This window comes from Grus americana, chromosome 11 (genome assembly GCF_028858705.1).
Source record: "Grus americana isolate bGruAme1 chromosome 11, bGruAme1.mat, whole genome shotgun sequence".
In the NCBI taxonomy this organism is placed as follows: domain Eukaryota; kingdom Metazoa; phylum Chordata; class Aves; order Gruiformes; family Gruidae; genus Grus; species Grus americana.
In genome coordinates this window covers 2,148,833-2,169,630 of record NC_072862.1, presented here as the reverse complement: position 1 = coordinate 2,169,630, position 20,798 = coordinate 2,148,833, and the positions used below count along the sequence as shown (strand labels likewise).

Here is a 20,798-nt window from a genome sequence, read left to right as displayed (position 1 = left end):
CTAAGGAGTTAAGTACCCAGCCGGGACTGTCGCTGTGCTCTGAACCTCATCAGGAGCGTGTGACTCACAACCTGCACGGGGCTCACGTGATGATGATGATGATAACTTTGAAGGGTTACTGTGTCCCCAGGCTCTACATCCGATATAATTCAGGTAGAGATGGCCAAGACTGGGTTTGACTTGCAGCCCCTATAGGAATAACAAGTGCTAGGGCATGATGCTTCAAACGCGAAGCATTTCAAAAGGGTCTTAATGATTCCAGCGCTGGTGAAAGGTGTCTATACAGCTGAAATTACAGTCTGAGAGAGTATTAGGAACTTGGTTACGTTTGTGTGTAATTCGTACTTGGAAATCCTGATCTTCGGGGCGAAATTGAATAGAAAAGACTTGTCATATCAATACTTACCAACGCAAGTGCAGACGCAGAAGAGAGCGCCCGTACAAATAACTTGTATGCAGCTGCTCGGTTATAGATGAAGAAACTGGGTTTTCAGGGCTCCTCGTTGCAACGGCACTGGTGCAAGGCGGGAGAGGAGGAGGACTGAGGAGGTCAGCATCTGAACTGGAGCTGATGGTGCTTAATTTGGTGGTGTCTTCCCAACAAGCTGCATCTTGAGATACCTTACCAGTTAGCCAATATAATTACAGGGTTAAACAATAAATAATAGCAGAAGCATAAAAGAGCCAAGAGGTGTGTTTGGCAGAAGGCCCTTGGCTGCTGGAAACACTGTGTCATAGGCACGGGTCCCGAGCTTTGCGCTTAGATAGTGAAGCAACTTGTTCCACCCTTGAAATCGGCGCTAAGGTGCAAACCAGGGGAGAAATGGTTGGTCAACCTCATCGTCCCCACGCAGCATTAGTGTGCTCTTCCCTCCGGAGGTGTGCAAGCCGGCATGCCCTGCAGCATCCTTTGGGAAAAACCTCCTGTTGCTGGCATTAACCTTACGCGGCCGAGTTCTCAGTTTTCCCTGATAAGCCACCTGGGCAGGTGTCCGTGCTGGGGATATCGGGTTAGCATCCCCACTGACGAGTCAAGAGTTTCGCTTTGGCTGAGCGTGTGGCAGAAAAAGGGCGTAGGTGGGTGAAAACAGAAGGAAAGGCTTCAGCCCAATGCTGTGTGATGGTTTGTTTGCATAACGTGTCGGGATTCGGGTGGATCCCAAAGCAGCTTGCAGGGTGGGCGCCGTGTCCTTGCTGCTGGGGCTCCGCCAGCGCGTGCCTGGGAGGGAGGGGGAAGGTTTCCAACTGGAAACCATCGAGGGGGAAAATCAACCGCTCGGTCTGCAATGCTGGCCAGGACAAAAAATCCCCGTGGGGCTGTGTGTGCCGAGGAGGTGGCCCAGGGCTGGGGCGAGGCGGCCGTCATCGCTGCCACCTCCTCCAGCCCGGTGGTGCCGGGGAGCCCGTGACCCCGTGCCGCAGGGTGCTCTGTGGGCTGCCCGGGCCGTGCCGGATGCGTTGTGCAAGAGTAGGTGGGTGACTGCAGCCGTCGCCACCAGCAGCTGTCTGCTCAGCCTTTGCATGCTTAATTGTTTTGTCCTGCCCAGCTGATCGTGGTGCAACACGTCCTACTTAAAATGTAGATCCAAACAGCCAGAAGTAGGTTGCTGTGGCGAGGTGGCTGTTCTTCCTGCAAGAGTAAGGAGATCACCTTCGGGGATTCCCACCGGGGCCGTCCGCATCAGGCAGGGTTATGCTTGGTGGGGTAACCTCACCGCTGGTGAGCGCACGCTCGGCTCAAGCGAGTCGCCTGCAGCAGAGCTGTCGGGGGATGTACGGGGGGGATCGTTTCGTACAGGGACATGGTCATCTCCACCTTGGGAGATGGTGTCTGTCTCCCAAGTTCCCTGCTCTGCACCAGTGTAAAAGCCACTTAAGTATTTAATCTCTGGCAACAGTGAAAAAGGAGATTTGTATACCATTAACCTTATATCACCAGCCTCCTGTTGAAAGACGTGGTGCGTGTGAGGATTTGAAAATGCTCTCAGTGAGGAGGACACACCGTCGAGTGCTGCTTTTCATGGAGGGGGGGAGAAGTGCGGCTTGGTGTGGAAGAAGTGATGGTGAGCCCCTGCAGAAGGGAGAGAACCTGACGTGGTGCTTTTTCCAGGAAGCATAAGAAAGAACCAAGAGGAGTTTCATCTTGCCACAAACAAAAACCTTAATTTTCAAAGCATTTCACAAGGCTGTTTATTAGCTGTATGGGCATGATCTTTAACAACACATGACAGAAACTGAAATTTGCTGCTGCCTCTTTCCCCTATTAAATGACGGCTCCTGGGCAGCCTTCCGATGGCAGGCGATAGGGATTTGTTTTGATGAGTGCTGAATTAGCCCTTCTGCGCCCTGTAAACATCAGGCGCAGCGGTAGCTGAATAAATGGGGACCCAGAAGAGGAGCGGCGACTTCCTCGGGGCAGCCGGCAGCACGGTGGTGCCAGAGGCGAGGACGAGCCCCGGTCCCTACCGTTAGCGGCCGCCTCCTGCCCAAGGAGCGGAGCTAATGCTTCTCTTGGCACGGCTCGCGCTGAGGTTGCCTCAGAAACCTTTCTTAGAATAAGCTCTTCGGCAGAAGCAGGGAGGAGCGGGTGCTTCTCAGAATGAATTGCATCTGCATCACGCAGCGCCGCTTCCTCTTTTTCAAATTTCCAATCGTGGACGGTCAGCATCGCCCCCATGTCTGAGATTTAATGATATTTGCTTTACAAGAGGGACTTTTCCAACTTTACCTAGAAAAGAGCTAAACCGAAACCCAGCACTTGCGGTTAGCCAGCTTCCGTCAGTGGCTTTAGTCAGTTCGTCTGTTGAAGCAGAGGAAGCTGCGACTGTGACGGGAAGAGGGAGCTGACTGCACACCAGGATCCCAGTGCCTCCGCTTGCAGGAGGACCACAGCAGACAGTGCATAACTGCATTGGTATGCGAGGTGCCAGCGGCCGGGAGGGTGCGCGGCAGGACGAGGGACAGGCAGGGAAAAGGGATGGAGGGGGAGCCTTTCCCTTCGTGGCTCGCTTAGTGCCTCTAACAAACTACCAGCCCCCCAGTGAGAAGATGTAAGGCTGTATCTTTAAAGGTACCCCGGTGTTCAGTTAAAGTTCAGCAGAAACTAGATCATCGAGATATAAATCTTTTATTCAACCTTGAATAGAAGCGCTGTGCAGAGGGAGCGCTGCCGGCAGGCGTGGGGCTGGGAGCCGGGCTGGCTGCTGCACCCCGGCCCAGCGGGCTTGTTGGCAACTGACCTTTCTGCATTCCTGCTTATTTCCGTTTTCACCTTCTCCGCTTGAGGCATCGTTATTTATTTATTTAAAAGAAAACACGCGCGCACACACACACACACCCCCCCCCAGGGAGGGGCGTTTGGGCACAAGTCTGCATTTCAGCAGGCTGCTCACATCCAGGCTTTTGAGCTTCTCTCTGCGGTGCTGGTGGAGGTTGTAGGAACAGGCTGACGGTTTCCCATGTGAAACCAGAGCAAAGGGGCACAGAGAGGAGGAGGAGGAAGAGGAGGAAGAGGTGTGCCCCTGTGTGCTGGCAGCATCCCTGCTGCCCTCTCCGGAGAGGTCCCAGCAGCCACGACAGGTCAGCAAGTTCACTGGCGCCTGTTTTACCTGCGCCTCTGTTCCCACAGTTCCTCACCGCAGGGCGTTTGCCCTGTCTGTTTGGGTGGTGGTCACCTTACTTCTTGCTGGGTGGCAGCCGGACGCTTCCATGTGAACTTTGGGTTTGAGTCATGCCAACGAGCTACGTGAAACCTGAACGGGAGCGCAGGTTAGGTCCAGCCCAGTGACATGGGTTGGCAAAGTGATGTGCAGCTGCTTCCCTAAGCCTGTCTCTGCACAGAAAATGTCCAGGTGCCCCCGTTAACTCTTTCACAGATGGATCGGGACTCAGCAGGGGCACTGCCAGGTCCAGGCTCAAAAGGGAGCCCTGTCCTCACAGCTCAGGAGAGTGCCCGGCAAGCCGTGAGTCTTGTCTCCTCCTCATTAGCCTTCTCCTTTCTCAGCTTGTGGAGTTCACATGGACTGGTTTTGTTTTTAATTTTTCACCATTGCCATGAGAACCAGAGAGGCACTTTGTTGTTTTTTCAAGTGAAAGCCAAGATTTCCCATACTTGAGTGACTTCAAGAGCTGGGGCTTTCAGAAAACCAGCGAGTATGAAACTTCTGACAAGCCTGCTGAAGCTGGCAAGGCTACACTGCTCGCTGGCTTGATGTCACCATCCGAGACCGCCCGTCACCTTCCCTGCCTGTAATGACCAAGTTGCAACCTCTGCAGCAGCTACAGCATTTGCTTATATTGCAAAGTCAGGTTAGAAAAGGTTTGGGGGATTTGTTAAGAAACTGTTGCAGGCAGGGAAAGGCTGGTGTTTCCGGGTCCGGGAACCCGAGCACGAGTGAGGAGCCTGCCCTCTCTTCCCTAACGAGGATTTCACTACGGCTGGAAGAACGCAGTGAAATGTTGCCTGTTACTACTGTTAAATGTTAATTGTGGGACTGTCGCTTCCTAAAGTCCAAAAATATTTTGGCACTTGTCTTGATAAAGGCATATTTTTTTGTACATATATTTTTTCTTTTATTAGCAGAAACCATCTGCCCTGTAAACAGAGATCAGGAGAAAAAAGCCTTCCTGTTAGTTTTGCATCGTGTGGGAATCCTGCGGTGCGCTGCATGGGAAAGGGCCTGCTTTCTGCCTTTTCATCTCGGCAATAGTAAACTCCAAGCAGATCAGAGCAACTAATTTAAGCTGATGAGTCCTGGCATCGCATCTGACTTGCAGAAAGGACATGACTGTAAATCTCTATAGAGATGCACAACCTTGAATTAAGCAGGATGGATGCTCCTGGGAATGAGTGAGCGCGGACGGGGAGCGGAGGGATGGGGGAGCGGCTTTGAGTTAGGGATTTAGGCAGGGAGTGGCACAAAGCCAAAGAGTTTGCAGTGCCATAAAAATAAGCCGTAGGTTTGAGAGAAAGCCCAGCGAAGAGCCTGGCCTGCGGGGCGAACCTTGGTCACCGTTAATGAGTGGTGTTGATTGATCTTTGATTTGGGCTACGTTAACCCAGTAGGTATTACCATTTCATCTGGTATGTTTAAAGTATCACCAGCTGTTGCAGCATCACCTATGAAAGTGCACGCAGCCTTATCTCATCCAGCGTTAGTTTAACTTCCATTTCAGAGAGTATCTCCAGTGTGGGAGGAGAACCAGACTAGATAGGAAACCAGTTCGGTGTTGAAATTTAAGGTGTCAAGATGCGGTATGCACCCCTCCTCCTCTTTTGTGGCTTTCTATTCTGTTCCTGCTTTTATTTTTAACGTCACTGGCGTGTACATGAGTGTACGTGTGAGCCTCTATGTACATATTAATAAAACCGAGCACGTGTCCACTGAAATTCCTGACTGTAACTTAAACATGGAATATTAGAGAATTTGTATGTCTGAAGGAAAACTTTGTAATAAGCAATTCGTTGTAACTTAATCTGTCCCACATTTTAGCCTGAACCAGCCAGTCAGACTAAGAGTTATTTTTTTCCTTCTTCATTAAAAAGGAAGTATTTCAACTAAGTAAGTATTTCCAGGTTAGAATGTGGTTTCTTTCATCAGAAAGCACAGCCAAACTGCTTGACCAAAAGAGCAAACCAGCTTTATCAGCAGAAAATCTCCAGCAAACACAAACGAAAAGACACTAAGATGGCAGCAGGTTCCTAGCACTGGGAAATGCTTGTCCAGACGTGAAACCCGGGCTGGTTTATTGACCAGTGTTCAGGTATTGCCCTGAAATTGAAATGCATCTGAGAAAGAAATGGCTGGGGAGAGTGAGTTGCTGGAAAGGAAAAGGCAACGATAAGCAGCCTTAATTTTCAGTAGTTACGTCCGAAGTGCCTCATGGTCTTTAGCGGGCAATTCTGCAAACTTTCCAGTAAGACGCAAATGAAAATAACTTCAGAGCTTGTGTATCTGAGGAATGTCCCCGCGTGGCATTAAAGATCTGCCTGCGCTCAGCCGCTCGGGCGCAGGTTTTCATTTGGCAAACGCTAATTGTGAACTCGTGTGTGATTCTCAGGAGAGAAACCTGGACTGGTTCCCCCGGATGCGGGCCATGTCGCTTGTGAGCAGCGACTCGGAAGGAGAGCAGAACGAGCTGAGGAACTTGCAGGAGAAGTTGGAGTCCACCATGAAGCTTGTCACCAACCTCTCTGGCCAGCTGTCAGAGCTCAAAGATCAGGTAAGGGAGAGCTGGCTGCCAGCGTGCAGCCACGCGCTGGTACGGGCCGGGCAAAGATCCCGCGTGCCGGTTGTACAAAGTGATGTTTTACAGCTCCGTGGCTCCTGCAAACCCCGGGAAGAACTTTTCTCAAGTAACTCGCGTTTAGGAGAGAAGTGAACACGCAAAAAGTCCTTCCAAAGCGCCGTGCCCCAGCTGACCTGCCTGGCGGTGCTAACCGAACCGGCGTAGTCCGAAACGGCCACCTCCAGAAAGGGAAAACTTGCTTTAAAAAAATCAAAGCTGAAGTTAACTTAAATCAGTCATCGCTGGTGCAGGGAGCCTGTATGTTTGTGTTGTTGTAGTTACAGGTTTTAACCCTAACACCTTAGCACGATCCTCTAAGTCAGAGGGTGTGACATTGATAGAAGTGCTGTGTTGCTGCACGGACCTCAAAACCCACTGAGAAACTAGAGAAATACTTGAGTGGTTAGCTTGCGCTGGTCATCTCCGTGCTGTCGCTGCGCTGCTAACACAGATATAATTTGGCTACTGTCACGTCTTGGACTGCAGCGTAGACAGACGTACCCACGGAAATATTTTACGCAGTGGCACGTATTGCTGCTGTTAAACATGTGAATGCTGCATAGACATCCGAGTATTTTTTCGGTGCAGCGGTTCTTTCCGCAGCCAGAGTTCAAGGACTTGTGTTAACTTTGGGCTTGGCTGGGGCTTGAGGGGATGGTGGGGATTGTTCCCAACCCCAACCCAGCGGTGGCTTTGTGAGAGCCATGGAGGCAGCTGGCCTTTATCTCATGTTGTCCGTACGGATTACAGGCTAACTGGAAGTGAAAGGGAAAATGCCGTTTCCCGCCCTGGTGCGAGCTGTTTGTGGCAGCGAAGTGACTAGCTGCTTATCTTTATGGATTAATAACCTGAGCCAGATGGTTCAATTAGTTAAGTTTATATAGATAGCGGCGCTGGATAATATTAATTGCTGACTTGCACATGACGGTATCCCGGGGCGGTCGATGGAATCGCACAGGGCAGAAATGGCCGACAGATTCGGTTCGTTCTCTTTTCAGATGCGATCTGCCTGCTGTGCCGCAGCTGGCACAACTCTCTGCGGCCCTAACGGGATTCCTGCTCTCCATCTCTGCTCTGGGTCGGCCTGGGTTCTCTGTAAGCCAGTTATCTTCCTGGAGACCCGAGTCTCTGGAAGCCAGTATTGACAGAGATCCTGGCTCCCTGCCTTCTGATCACGCTCTGCATTGCTGATGGAGATGCGCCCTTTTACGCGACACCCCGCGGAGCACGAGGAAGGGATTAACGTGAGGGATTGGGAGCAGGAAACCTTGCTGCTCTTGGCTGTAATTAGTTTTCAGACACTGTGCCGTGGACGCCCTTGCTCTAGTTGGTTTTGAGGATGGAGGACAGAGGCAGTTGCTCTTTTGTCCGTGCTTTAATACTTGCTGGGTAGTGGTTTTGCTATTTTGCCTGGAAACAATTATCTTGAAACATGTGTCTTATGTCTTCTTGTTGAAGGGTCTGACTCAAAGTGGTCTGCAGTCACCAGGAGTCTTTCCATCGGCCGCAGCCAGCTCAGGATCAGAATGCATTTCTTTCTGAAGCTTGTAGCTCTTGGCTGACCAAGCACTAAAACCCCTTCTCGCTCTTTGTGAAAATAAGAATGAAGGATTTAGCTTTTAGAGAGCTATTTGACTGTAAAAGCAAAAGAGGAAACCAGCTTCATTAATGTTGTGATAGCTTTTAGGAATTCCCCTAAGTACCGTTATTGAGAAGCCCTGCTTAAGTTGCAGGATGCTCCAATTATGTGACAAAACCGGTATATCCCTCCTCCTGATCAGGAACTGTCTCCAGGAAAAGGAACTAACTCAGGGAACTTTTATTTGTATTTATTTTCTTGTAATTAAATAACGGGAAAACCTCTCATTCATTTGCTTTTCAAGCTCGTTAGGTTTCTGGAGACTGCAATTGTTAGGAACTGAAATCCGGCATGCCCGCTTTCACAAAGAAGTGTACCAAGAGCCATTAAAATCTTGATCACTTTAATTCTGTGCAAAAAGATTACAACATAATTGTCTGCAACAGCAGGGGATTAGATGTAATCATCCAGAACTCCTTTCCAGCGCCGTCCTCCGATGTCAGGGAGCGTGAGGCATCTCCAGACGTTGGCTTCTTGCTCGGGACGGTCCCCTCGCGCCGGCCGAGCCCCCTGACCCCCGTCGCTGCAAAGGTGACGCGTCGCTGGAGCTGCCGCTCAGGTTGGCTTCCCCCGAGCGGGCTGGCAAGCAGCACTGCGGGCAGACGCTGCCGCGTCCCTGTGTGCGTGTACGGTCGGTGTCCTCCTCGTGCACCTCCACGTGCCCCGCTCCCGGGGTCACCTCCAAATCACGCGTAACCTTTGGAACAAGGCAGCGTGCGTGTCTGCAGTTATATACGATTATGGGAGAGTCCAGCTTGACTCAGACGAACTTCAGGCCCCTTGGTTTCGTTTTTTAATCCTGTCAGCGTTGCTCAGTAGCTGACAGCTCCCCTGCAATCCCTTGTGCGTAGTTTTTATTGCCTCTTATGCCCAGGCGTACAGTCGCTGCAGCTGTAAAGCTTTTGCAAGAGATCCACTCTCCAGGTAAATGCGATAGAGATTAAAGTTGCTCCGTCTCGCAGCCCTGTGCCCTCTGGACAAGCATTACACGTCTTGCAGGATTAGTAACCTTCTGCGTCGACGTTGCAGTTGCATTTCTCTCTCTGCTTTACGTTCGGTTGCTTTATTCTTCCCTTTCTTTAAAAGGCAGGTCTTCGACGTACACCTGCGTCAGGCTGCGCCATCCCTTTTTCTGCACAGCGTGAAAAGTATCTATTACAGTTCCTTTTCATTGTTCGTTCTTCTTTCCGTTTTTATTTCATGTGTTCTCTGAATCAGTTTATCGGCTGTGTGAAATCGTGGCTCTTTGTTCGCTCGGTGAAGCTAATTAGCGTAAACTTTAAAATGAAGTCCTCATTGCCTCTCTGTGTTTCCAACTTGTGGGTTATCTTAGAAATAGTTAAAAAAAGCCCCAGCCGGCTGAGCAGGGAGTAGCTTGTGCGTGAGTCTGAGAGCGCAGGGCGATGGGGAGACCCCTCTCCTCCCGCTCCCCTTGTGTGAAAACAGACCCCCAGCCGTGCGGTACGGAGGAGTGGGAGATGTGACCTGTCCTCGGGCGGCTGCGGTCATCTCCCTGCGAAGGGAAAATAACAGCTCTGCCTCCCCTGGGCCAGGCGATGAGCAAGGCACTGGGCTGCAGCCGAGGTTAATTATGGTTTCAGGAGGAATTACCGTATTTCAGTCCTTTCCCCGGTGGTTAGCTGAGTGTAATTATCCAAGGTTAGCCTGAGTGAAAGCGCTGGTGTGCGCGGCGCTGTACGGTCCGTGGCACACGGAGGAGCCTTTTGGCGGTGCCCGGATCTGCCCGTTTCGGCCAGTTCCTCCTCTCACAACGAACTCCAGAGCGGCCGGCGGCTCCAGCACACCGGGGTACCCCGCACCGGAGACGGGAAGGCTCGTCACCATCGCTAAAACCGCAGTTTTTAAACAAATACATTCAAGCGCGTGTTACAAATGAACCGAATGCGTGAGCGTGCTATCTACCTTTTCCTGGAGTTACTTCCATGAGCAGCTATATTGGCTGACATTTGTCATTAAATATCGGAAAACTGAAAAAAATTGGGTTGTGGACGTAGATGTTACAGGAAAAGCATTGCAGGGAACGTAGTTCATTCTCATAAAATTCTCATACTCTAAATTGTATCTTATGCTTGAATGAAAAATTACTTTATCAGGCAAGTCAGCCAGGTTTTCTGGTGCACGGGCGTGCTGCCGGGGTCGCCGGTGGGGTCGTGCGAAGCCCTGGTGAGCCGGCCGCCCTGCCCCGCGCGCCCCGTTGGTGCTGCCATGGATCGCGTGCAATGGCACGGTTGTGCTTTTGCACTTTTTCTTTGAGGGTGCAGGGGCTCTCGGGGGTGCCCGAGGAGCAGCCTTGGGCTCCCCTCGCCTCGGTGGTCCAGGGGCGAGGCGCTGTCCTGGCGTCCTCCTCGGCACGGCTGCCGCACGCCATCCCACGCGTCGGCTCCTCCGAAGCCGAGATGCGGTCGCAGAGGGAGTGGCGGAGAGTGCGTGCAGCGATCCAGCTGTTTGCTGCTGCAGGCTCTGCCCACGCCGGAGTTGTTCCTTACGTGGCGTGTCGGCTTATGCAAGTTGTCAGAAACCTCCCAAGGTTTGGAAAAAAAAAAAAAAAAAAAAAAGTGTGGAGAATTGGATTGTGGCAGTTTTTCAGTTTCAGTAATAAAAAATGATGATCTGTTTTCAGGTTATGATTGCACTAACCAGGAGAAATGTTGTTTTATCTGATGGGAAGTACTGCCAAAGCCGTGGCTGTCTGGCAGTGAGGTGGTTAACCTCCCGTCCCTGCCTCGCGTCTTGGCTTTTGGCAGATGGAGGAGGGATGTTGTCTCGCTCCTGATGAGAGCGGGAGCACTCGAGTCTGTTCCAGCAAAGACGAGGGTATTCCCAGCCTGGCTCGAGGGCTCGCCCCTTTTTTCCGCCCTCTGCGTCTCGTCTGCCTCGTACTTTGGACCGGTTACAAAGAATTTCTAGTGGGGGAGGTTTCTGCGAGCTGCTCTCCGCACTAATTCGCGCTGGCCGCCTGGCTCTCCCGAGCTCTTTTCTTGCAAAACGGTAGTCGGCCGCACGAGCAAGCCCGTGGATGTCCCTGACGAGCGCACGAGCCGGGGCTGCAGTTGCCCGTTTCATCTACTAGCGCTTGGCACAGCGGGCGGAGGAGCGTTAGGTGTAGAAAGTGGGTTTCAGAGTAAACGCTAACCACAAAAGGCAGCGCCGGGTCCTTCGGCGAGCTGACGCACAGGAAGCGTCTAGGCCTAATGAGCAAACTTTTTAATTTTCCAGATGACAGAGCAGAGGAAGCAGAAACAGCGCATTGGTCTCCTAGGACACCCTCCGCCCATGAATGTGAACCCGCAGCAACCGGCATAAGTCAGAAGGGTCGCCTACCCTCTCGCAACAGCACGCGTGATGCTAACCCAGAGCTCAGAGCCGACCTGAGGCTGCTTCCGTGTACGTTCGGTTCAGTTTGTAAATAACCTGGGTTCATACTATATGTATATGACTGCTACTATATAAAGTTTTGGGCGTACGGATTAGAACTGTTGGCACGGGACGGAGGTTAAACTTTGTGCCAAAACTATCAGAATTGCCTTTTTTCTCGGAAGGACTAAAGAGAGCACCTGAATTGCACTTGAAAAGAATATTTGACTATGTGACATGTATTTTGTATTTAAAAAAAAAAATAGAATAGCTAGTATTTATGTTTTTATACAATTGTGCAATATGAATTATGCAATCACGATATATTTGTAACTCCTGAATGTCCTAAAGGGAGTGCACATCTTTGAATCTGGTGTGTTAGTACAATGTAATAAATGGTATAAAATTACAGGTGTAAATGAGGCTGCTGCAAAATTGTGTTACTGGTGATTTTTCATACCCTTGGACATTTTTGTACCATGTGTGTAAATATCTTGCAATGCCATATCTGTTGCCTCTTCCTCCCAGAGATAACACTGGGAATCCGTGAGCTGTTAAATTGGTATCAATGAAAGCAAAAGATTACTTCAAAGCTTCCAAGTGAGGAAAGCAGGAGGTATTTTTCAAGTGACTTCTTCAAAGTACTGAGGCTAGAAGAGCTCAGATACCGGGTTTTTTAAATGCTAAGATTTCTTAAAGGGAACTTTTTATGCAAAATGAAGTTTGGGATGAGGATGCACTACCGGTGAGTCGGTGCAGTCTCCTACGGGCATTTTGTGCCGCGACACCTAAAACCTATCACGAGGCTGTCCAGGCTTTGCATTCTCAGTGTGTAGGATCATTTCCTTTTTATTTTTTCATTAGAGACCTACGTGCCTGCTAAAGCTTTAGCAAACAGGCATTGCACCGACTGAAACGTGACCTATCCCGTTAGGACTGTAGCTGAGCACTGACGTACGTAATGCTTGTGAGAGAGCCACTGGTTTGAGGTTGGCCTGTCCCATCCCTTCCTCTTCCTCTCCCTCTCCCCCTCCATTCCGTCACTTTCTTTGGTTTCTGATTCTAGAGACTATGAAAGGAAACTTTTTTCCCCCCCTTCCAATCCATTGCATAGTTTTATACATGGACCTCATTTTACAAAAGCTAACTTCTCTGCAATACTGTCTACAAAAAAAAAAAGGCAAAAAAAAAAAAAGCTACAAACAGAGCTATGAAAATTTGTAAATGCATAAATATAGGTATTTAAATAAATGATGCAAAATACTCTACGGTCAGAGGCTGCTGGTGGTTTGTCTCCCCCCTCCAAGCTGCTGTGTGGTTGTGTTTGCTGTCGCGCTTGCCCACGCGCCCTGGAAAGCCGAGTCACAGGGGCCTTGCAGGTAAGGACGGGGCTTTTCCCAGCTCAGACGCTGGGCTTTTAACACCAGAGCCAGTCCCTCCTCCGCCGGCAGCGAGAGGCACTGCTGCCCCAGGAGCCTCACCCACCATCACTCCAGTTTTGGATACTTCAGACTCTCACCAGTGATATTTTAGGTTTGTCATCCTCAGACTGGTGTGTGCCAGAGTTTTAAAAAAAAAAAAACCCCAAACAAAAAAAACCTGCTCCAGCTCCAAGTAGTGTGTGTTCAGGAGCGTTGCTGATTATGAGTATTTGATTAAGATGTCGCAGGAACTACCTGGTACAATTAATCATCTTTAATCTGGTAAGTGCACACAACTGTCTGAAAAGGGTGCGTCTCCCTGCCCCCGGTCAGCACGAAACGCCAAAGCGAGCGCATCTCAGGGGAGGGAGGGAGGGCGGGCGGGCGGGCAGCCTGACCAGCGCTCTCCGGGCCAGAGATTTACTGGTGAGATTGTGACTTCTTAATCACACGTCATTTCCATACGCATCCTGGTAGATCCGTTTTCCTCCCCTCTGCAGCAGCTGGCTCCTTGCAAGGTGTGCGCAGCGGGAGCGTGATGGATGCGACTGCCGTCGGGGTTGTGCAATGAAGGAGCAGGATTTCATTTTCTCTGAGCGGCAGACATGTATCTGACTCACTCCTTCCCTTCGTGCCATCCAGGGATAAGCAGACACACACAAATCTGTCAGGCTTCCCGGAGTCTGCGCCAGTCAGGTGAGAGGGAGCAGGAGCATCCCTACCAATGCGCAACATCGCTTCATCTTTGCCTTAAAAAGGCAAAAATACTGGGCGCTTCAGCAAAAGCACAAGCCCCGGTCTGCGCGGTGATCCGTGTGAAAATCAGCTGTGTAAAACCTGGTGTTCTCACGTGTGGTTGTCCTTTCCCAGGAGATGTGGGGAGATGCAAAAAGCGGTAGGTTTTTTTTCCTCCCTCTGACGCAGCTGCAGCACGGCGACTGAAGCGAAGCACACCCACCGCCCCGGCTGCAGCGACGAACGGCGGCGTGGGGCAGCTGGGTTGGCTTGGGGGGAACTTGTCGTGTGGCGACACGGAGGGTTTGCACGGTCGCACTGCTGCCCCGGCCCAAGCAGAGGCCGTATCGGCTCCAGGTCAGCAGAGGAAGCCTGCTGCCGTCTTCCCCCCCCTCCAACGCCAAACAGGTCCTTTATGTCTGCAGATTCCTTACTGCAATGAAATCTCATGCATAACCATCACATTTTACTCTTTTTTCCTTCTTGCACTACTCGGTTTTCAAGACTTTTTTTGGGTTTTTCTTTCTGGCGTGGTTCATTCTGGATGTGCTGACCTCCTCTGCCCACGGTGGCTGTGGCAGAGGGGGTGAGGAATGGAGAAAACCCGGTTCTGGTCGATGGCGACTTTGACCCTGCAGCTTCTGAGGTTACTAACGCCTGTGTGAGGGGTTTCCCTTCCCAGACTGAGATCTGGCGCCTCGTGGCAACTTTTTGTTGATCTCAAGGAAAAGCTGCGTGAGGCATCTCTTTGAATACCACATTTCAGGTGGTTTTTTTTTTTTCCCCACAAAAGCTGAATATCTCTTGAAATCACAAAAAGTTTTATGAACAATTTGTAGACTCTAAAGCGGAAAAAACCCCTCCAAAACCTGAGATAGGAATCTGTAATGATACTTTTCGTTTCTTTAAGCCAGGACCTGGGAGGCTGAGCCTCATCTCTGGAGATGCTGTAAGATAAGGCACGCGGCTCTCACCGTCCACCTCTGCAGAGGCGTTGCAGTAGTATTTCTCAGGGACATCAGAAATTAACTGAATGTGAGGAATCCTTCAGAAGCGCTGAGATTGGTATGCGCTGTTAATTGGGTGGAATAGCTACGAATATCAAAAGATAACTTCAAGGAACAAAACTAGCACTTGCAGACCACAGACGGGGCGAAGGAGAGGACTTTCCTCTCGCTGCAGAGCCCACGTGTGGCAGAGACCAGGAGGAACCGGCTCCTCCCTGCCCCAGCACCACCGACCCAGCCTTGGGTGGAGAGCAAGGGGGAGCATGGCCGCCCCGGAGCTGGTTAGGCAGAACCCCTCCAGAGGAGGTCCAGGGGCAACGGTGGCCACCACAGAGTGGGGTGCTGCTGGGGAAGGAGGTAGCTCGCTCCTGGGTACAGGGCAGGGTGCGAATACGTACGGAAAGAGCCTGCTCTGCTCTGGCCGGTGCCCCTAAAGCTCTTCTGGTGTGATCCCACCTTCAGCAAAAGCGGTGTGGCCATGCGAGAGGAAGAAAGCAAGAAGGACCTCTGGATTTGGGAAAAGGTGGCTTGTGAGGAACGGGGATTGCCTAGCCTGGAAAACAGGGATGGAGGAAGGGAGGAAGATGTCCCATGAGCTATCAGAAGGCGATGTTTGCTGAGGATGTAAGGAGAAGGAACCGCTCAACTGAGCCCAGGAGGTTTAGGTCCTACATGGTGGGGAGTTTTCTGGCTTTCCTGACCTCCAGAAAAACTCGGTGGCACTCAGAGATGGCGGTTAGCATGAGGCTTACATTGAAACGGGGGCGTATCCACCTGCCCTGCAGGCACCTGAGGTTTCTTCGCTTGGAATCAGATTTCTTTAAGCAGGACTGCTGTATGTTAAAATTTGGGAAGATGATTATTTTGTCTTTCAAATAAGAACTTTCCTTTGGAGGTGAAAATGAAAGTGACCTTCTGAAGAGGAAGGAACAAAAAGAATCTACCAATTTTGCTAATAATGGAAAGTCCTAGAGGGGAAGGATCTCCATGTATTCTTCAATTTGCATGAATGGCTGAGTCTGTGGATGAGAATTTTCTTCGGTAATGAAGCAGGTGACATGCTAATCAAGGCAATGCAAATAACTGCTCCAAAAGCACAGCCGCGGCCCCGAGACTGCCACAATGGCAAATTTGAGCCTCGTCCTCAATTTTGCAGCAAATTGGCAGAGGGCAGGACAAAGGAACCGGGATTACAGTCTCCGTGCTCGCGGCAGGGACTCGCGATGGGGCGCGTGTGATGGATACCTCGTTACATAATGGGGTCTTGATTGATACCGCGTCGGGAAAGTCATAATATAGCTCCAAATAACAATTCAACTTGTCTCCCAGGATGGGAAATGCTCCTACACACATACTTAATAGGGGTTTTGAAATTGCCCATTGTATTTCTGAACAAGAGAAACTTATTTGGAGTACTTTCCCTTTCACGTTTCCAACATAAGCATCTGAAGACGCTGCCGTGTGTGTTCTTTGCACTCCCGCAGACCCAGTTGCCATCTTTCCAGGCAGCTATCCGATCGCCCAAAGCGAGGTGTTAAAGCGATGCCCGTGAAGTGTACCCATGCCAAAACCTCCAAAATAAGTATTGCATCGAGCAGCTGCTGCAGCATGGGACGCGAAGGGGCCGTAAGCCTTCCGATGACTGATCTGGGTGACTCTTTGAATTTGAGACTACCTGGCTTTGAGCCGACGTGCCCAGGTTCTCACGTACCGCGATGGTTTTTATCCTCCCCGGTGGGCAGCCTGTCTGCAAGGACAGTTGTCCCGAACGGTGAATTTCCTGGCACTACACGGAAAAGAGCGTGACCTGTACATTTAACGTGGTGCACTGACTTTTACAGACAGACAGACCCACGTCGCCAGTCTTTGAACCTGGTCTGTACGAGATGTTGATATTCGGAGTAAAATCAGTATAAATACTCCACCTATGTGAAACCAGCATTTTAACTGAGACATAAGGAATAAGTTTGGGAGAGATGCAGTACTTCTGTGTCCAATTTTTTATTTACTACCTTTCCAACCTTTTTGCAGACTAAACATGTTAATGAGATGAATGTCAAAACCACCCACAAGTAAACTGAGTCGTCCCATCCAGTAGGCTAATGTTGATTTTTTTTTTAGCAACTAGCAAGGATGCTGGAAAACCCCTATAAATATTTCATTTTTAACAAAAAGTACCAAAAACTCCACCAGTTTTGCATCACAAAGTAGTGGTTAAAGTAAAGATTTGAGTAAAGCAGCATGTCTGTGGTTTTTGTGGGTGTATGCATCTCGGAATGACTATCAATCTGTCAGAGGGGAGATCTGCATGTCATCTCTGCATATGACAAGCAAAATCTGCAGTGACAAATATCTTTCCAGCACTCAGCTGCCTTGCGAGCCCCGTACCCCTCCTGCCATCCATAATAGTTAAGTCTTGTCAGCACGTAGCGTATGAACCCACCTTTTCTTTTTTTTTTTTTTTTTTAAAGCCGAGACAAACTGAGGAAGGAAAGACAAATATGGAGCAGTACTCTAAAGATGCAATCAAACACCGCTGCCAATGTGCTTAGTCATATAGAAATCCAGCTCTGCTGTGCACACGGGAGATGCCACGCTGAAGAGTTGTATTAGACCAGCTAGCCTACTTTCGGCATGCTCTCACGAGTTTTTTGCGATGCTTCTCTGCTGCAGTTACGTGCGTGAGTGGGACACTTGGAAATGAAATTATGTAAGGCTGGAAGGGGGAAAAAAAAAAAAAAAAGATGAGAACAACTCTTGACCAAATCAAAGCAACTCTAGGGAAGTTTGAATACGGATGCAATTGGAATGGCACCTAGAAAAGGTTGCAGAGAGAAAACAGCAAATGCTGCTTATTTAGACCTTAAGTGCTGGTAGGAAAACGCATAAAACCTACAGCGCTTTTGCTGAATGTGATGAGGCCGCAGCGAGGGAGCGTGCTGCACGGTCCCCAGCTGCGTGAAGCTGTTGCTGCAGCTCGGCTCCGCTGGCAGCTGGAGCCTCTTTTTCCCACGCTCAGGTCTCCGCGGGAAAAATGGAAGCGGTTTGTCCCAGCGCAACATGGGAAAAAGGTCTGAAATGTCAAAAATAATCACGAGATGGGAAAACCACCCTGTGCCCAGCCAAAGTCACAATCCCAGGATGCATTTATGGGCTGTGTGAAAACAAGCCGACAGCTGGATAAATTGCCTGAAGGCAGGTGCTTCCCCAGGAGCACCAGGGAACAGCCAGACCCGTTTCAAGGCAGCCTTTCCATCCAGAAGAGCTGCCATCCCTCAGGTCCATCTCTCGGCTTTCTCACCCATCAGTCCTCCCCAGCTAGCTGTTCTCACCCTAGCACTCAGTCCTTTTTTTGCCTCCTTTCCCCCCCCCCCCCCCCCCTTTCTCTCTGTTGTCTGATTTCAGGAATGACTTTGCAGCTCTTGCTTGCCCGGAGCCCTGCCAGTGCCTGGAAATGGTACCCGCTCCTAAGGGAAAGGGCAGAAGCGAAGCCTGTTGCTGGGGCTTATTGAGGCAATGAGTTTGTTTTCACTTTCCTTTTCTAGCGCTAAGTAAATACACAGCGCACCAAATCTGAAGGCAGCGAAGAGTGGAATTCCGTATCTGTTCCATGTGTTTCAATACGACTCTTAAAATAGTGGAGATGCTATGTTATGCTTTCCATTTTGCTTGTGTCCATAATACTGTTTTTACGCAACAGAGATGGAAACACAATCTGTTAAGTCTGTAAGAAACTTCTTATGAATGATGGGAGCAAACATCATGTACAATTAAATTATAGAAAGAAAATTATATCCCCTCCGTGTTAGCATATCTGAAAGTAGTTAAAAATTGCAGTTTGCCTCTATTTACACACATTGGGAGTTTTCACATCAATTTAATCACAGGATGATTCTTTATTCATAAACCAAAGAACCATTATAATCAAGTAGCGCAACTACCTGCAGGATCCAAATCACAGGGTATCTCCCAGTGGTTCCCGTGCCCAACCCAGTAACTGGCGGGTAAACTGCCCCGCATTTTCAATAAGAACATCTCCCCACGAGGGTAAATTTGGTGCAGACCTTTGCAATGTGTCCCAATGACCGACCGCCTTTACTGGTTTCTTGCGTTTAGTTTGAATTTTTGCAGCATTGAATCTCATTCAAGTATGAAAAGTCACCTCGATGGCTAGGAGATTTTTGCAGAGAGCAATCTGGATTGTGTCCGCTTAGATCTAGAGCTGGCAAGAGGATTACGCTATCTAAGCCCAAAATGCAGATCCTTGGAAATCCAGACTCACCCTGAAGACACCCCCAAACCTAGGGCTGCTCTGTGTCTGGAGGAAGCCAGGACTAGAGCTATGAAAAACCTCAAACAGGCAGGGCTAGACATGCGGGATGAGTTGTCCGCAGGGAAATGCTCATCCTGAACGTGCTGCCAGACATCCCGCTCTGCTACGTCAAGGAGCCTTTCTCCTGAAGGTATGTGCTCGTGGTTGGCAATGGGAGCTGGCTCTTTTTTTTCCTAAAATTAGGAAGTGGGCGGAATAGAAGGAAATGGTGGCTTCCAAAGCCTGCTCGATGTAAATGTTGAGACGAGAGATGGAAATGCAGGTTCCTCGCAGTGCCTTTGATGCCGGTGTCATCATGGGCGCTCAAAGTTTCTTCATGGCCCCGTGAAGGTTTTCTGCACAGAGCCAACGGCACGGGCAGTGGTGCAGAGGGATGGATGGCCCTGGGGGTGGGGGACCTGGCTTGTGCCACCCCAAATAGGACAGTCCGTTTCCTAAGGGAACGCCCTACCACCCTGGGAGTCTGTCTTCCCCTCCCAGGTCCGTAATAATCCCCTCCCAGCTCCTAAATACCTATCTATTGCCATCCTTGGGACAATCTAGGTTTAACACCTTGTGTGCATCCAAGCCCTCGACCGCTCACCCGTGTGATCTGATCAAGTGCACGTTTCCAGAGCTGGGACGGGGTCAGACCCACGTGAAACGTGGAGGGACCCAGCGTGGCAGGGAGCGGGGCTGGGCACTAGACACGTGAACAGTTCAGGCCCAAACCTTGCTTCTGATGGTGCCTCCCTTCCAAACAGCTGTTTCCATGGCCAGAGCAGGGAGGATGCCACTGTGTCCTCCCGAAACTGTTCTGCTCTGCCTCTGGTAGCATTTATTGGACTGAAGAGAGTGATGATAGCACTGGTAGCACTCCAGGAAGCAGACCTGCACGCAGTTGCTGTTTCAGTGACCATTGAATAAAAATACTTACGTGTTGCCCGGAGCAGGCACGGACAGCAAGGCTGCTGCACCCCAGAGCAGTATGCCACCTCACCTTCTCACCTGGGGGACAGTCAAGTGTGGCTGGGTTCAAACAACTACACGTACGAGGAGGAATGAAGGAGCTCCTCTCTCAGGGATATCTTGCTAGTCAGAGCTTTTACCTGGAAGAACTAGATTAAAATCCTCCCTGGGCACAAAAAGCAGCTCGGAGCGTGTCGGGGCTGACCAGAGGCTGCAGCTCTCTGCCAGGCAGCGCGGGTGGCCCTCCTGCCACCCATTGCCTGTCCAGGAACCAAGACCCCAAACTCGGGGCTTGAGTTGGTGCCTGCAAGGTAAGAACCAAAACGCTCAGATTTTTGTTTTTGACACCTTTTGTGAGTCTAGTCTCTAGTCTCTTTGTAGGTCTAATACTCAATCTGACAATATACAGTAGGGAGAAGTCTTGCTCCTTACCCACATCCTCACTCTAATTCTGAGCAATCTGAATTGTAAAGCAAAAGGGAAGATTACGTGCCTGTAAAAGACCTACAGCGCTACCCCCTAACCTCTCTTTGGGAGAGCAGGGTTATCTCAGCCTATGCCAAAACCAAATTTTATACAGCGGAAAAATAAACAGGCAGAACGTTAAATTTTCCTGAACCAAAAAAGCAGAGGTGGTGCATGAAATCGTGCAAGAGCAAGCCGGGCAGACGGAATGAATCAGAGGGACCAGTGACAACATGGAGGAGGAAAGCCCTTCTGGCAGCCGGCCAGGATGAGGCAGAGCTCCTATTGCGTGCATTCCCGCAGCATCCTGCCCACCCAGCCTGACAAACCCGTTCAGTCAATAATGAATAACAGTGGGAAGCTGGCGACCAACGTCCTTCATCTGGCGGCTCAGCCGTCTCATTTGGGGTGACTATTAAACACGCTATCTGAAAGTGAATTGCTCTTAAATTCAGAGTTATCACGTTTTGGCTTGCATGGGGTAGGCCTGTGATTCAAGTCTACCATACACGAATAGGAAGTATGCATGATGAATAATCATATACTAACAGACGAGAAATATAAGGTTGCCACCTCCAGAAAGGAAA

The 20,798-nt window shown here is 50.1% G+C and overlaps 1 protein-coding gene across 9 annotated transcripts in view; it reads left to right on the top strand.

Annotated features, from left to right (window-relative positions):
* The window catches only part of ITPR1 (inositol 1,4,5-trisphosphate receptor type 1), a 185,368-nt gene extending 172,805 nt beyond the window's left edge, over positions 1-12,563 (top strand). For all 9 annotated transcript variants that reach the window (XM_054837654.1, XM_054837656.1, XM_054837652.1 and 6 more), the window contains 2 exons: positions 6,061-6,222; positions 11,165-12,563. In XM_054837654.1, coding sequence (XP_054693629.1) covers positions 6,061-6,222; positions 11,165-11,251 — 249 coding nt within the window. In that variant the 3' untranslated portion in view covers positions 11,252-12,563. The remainder of the gene's footprint in view (positions 1-6,060; positions 6,223-11,164) is intronic.
* The last annotated feature ends 8,235 nt before the right edge of the window (positions 12,564-20,798 follow it).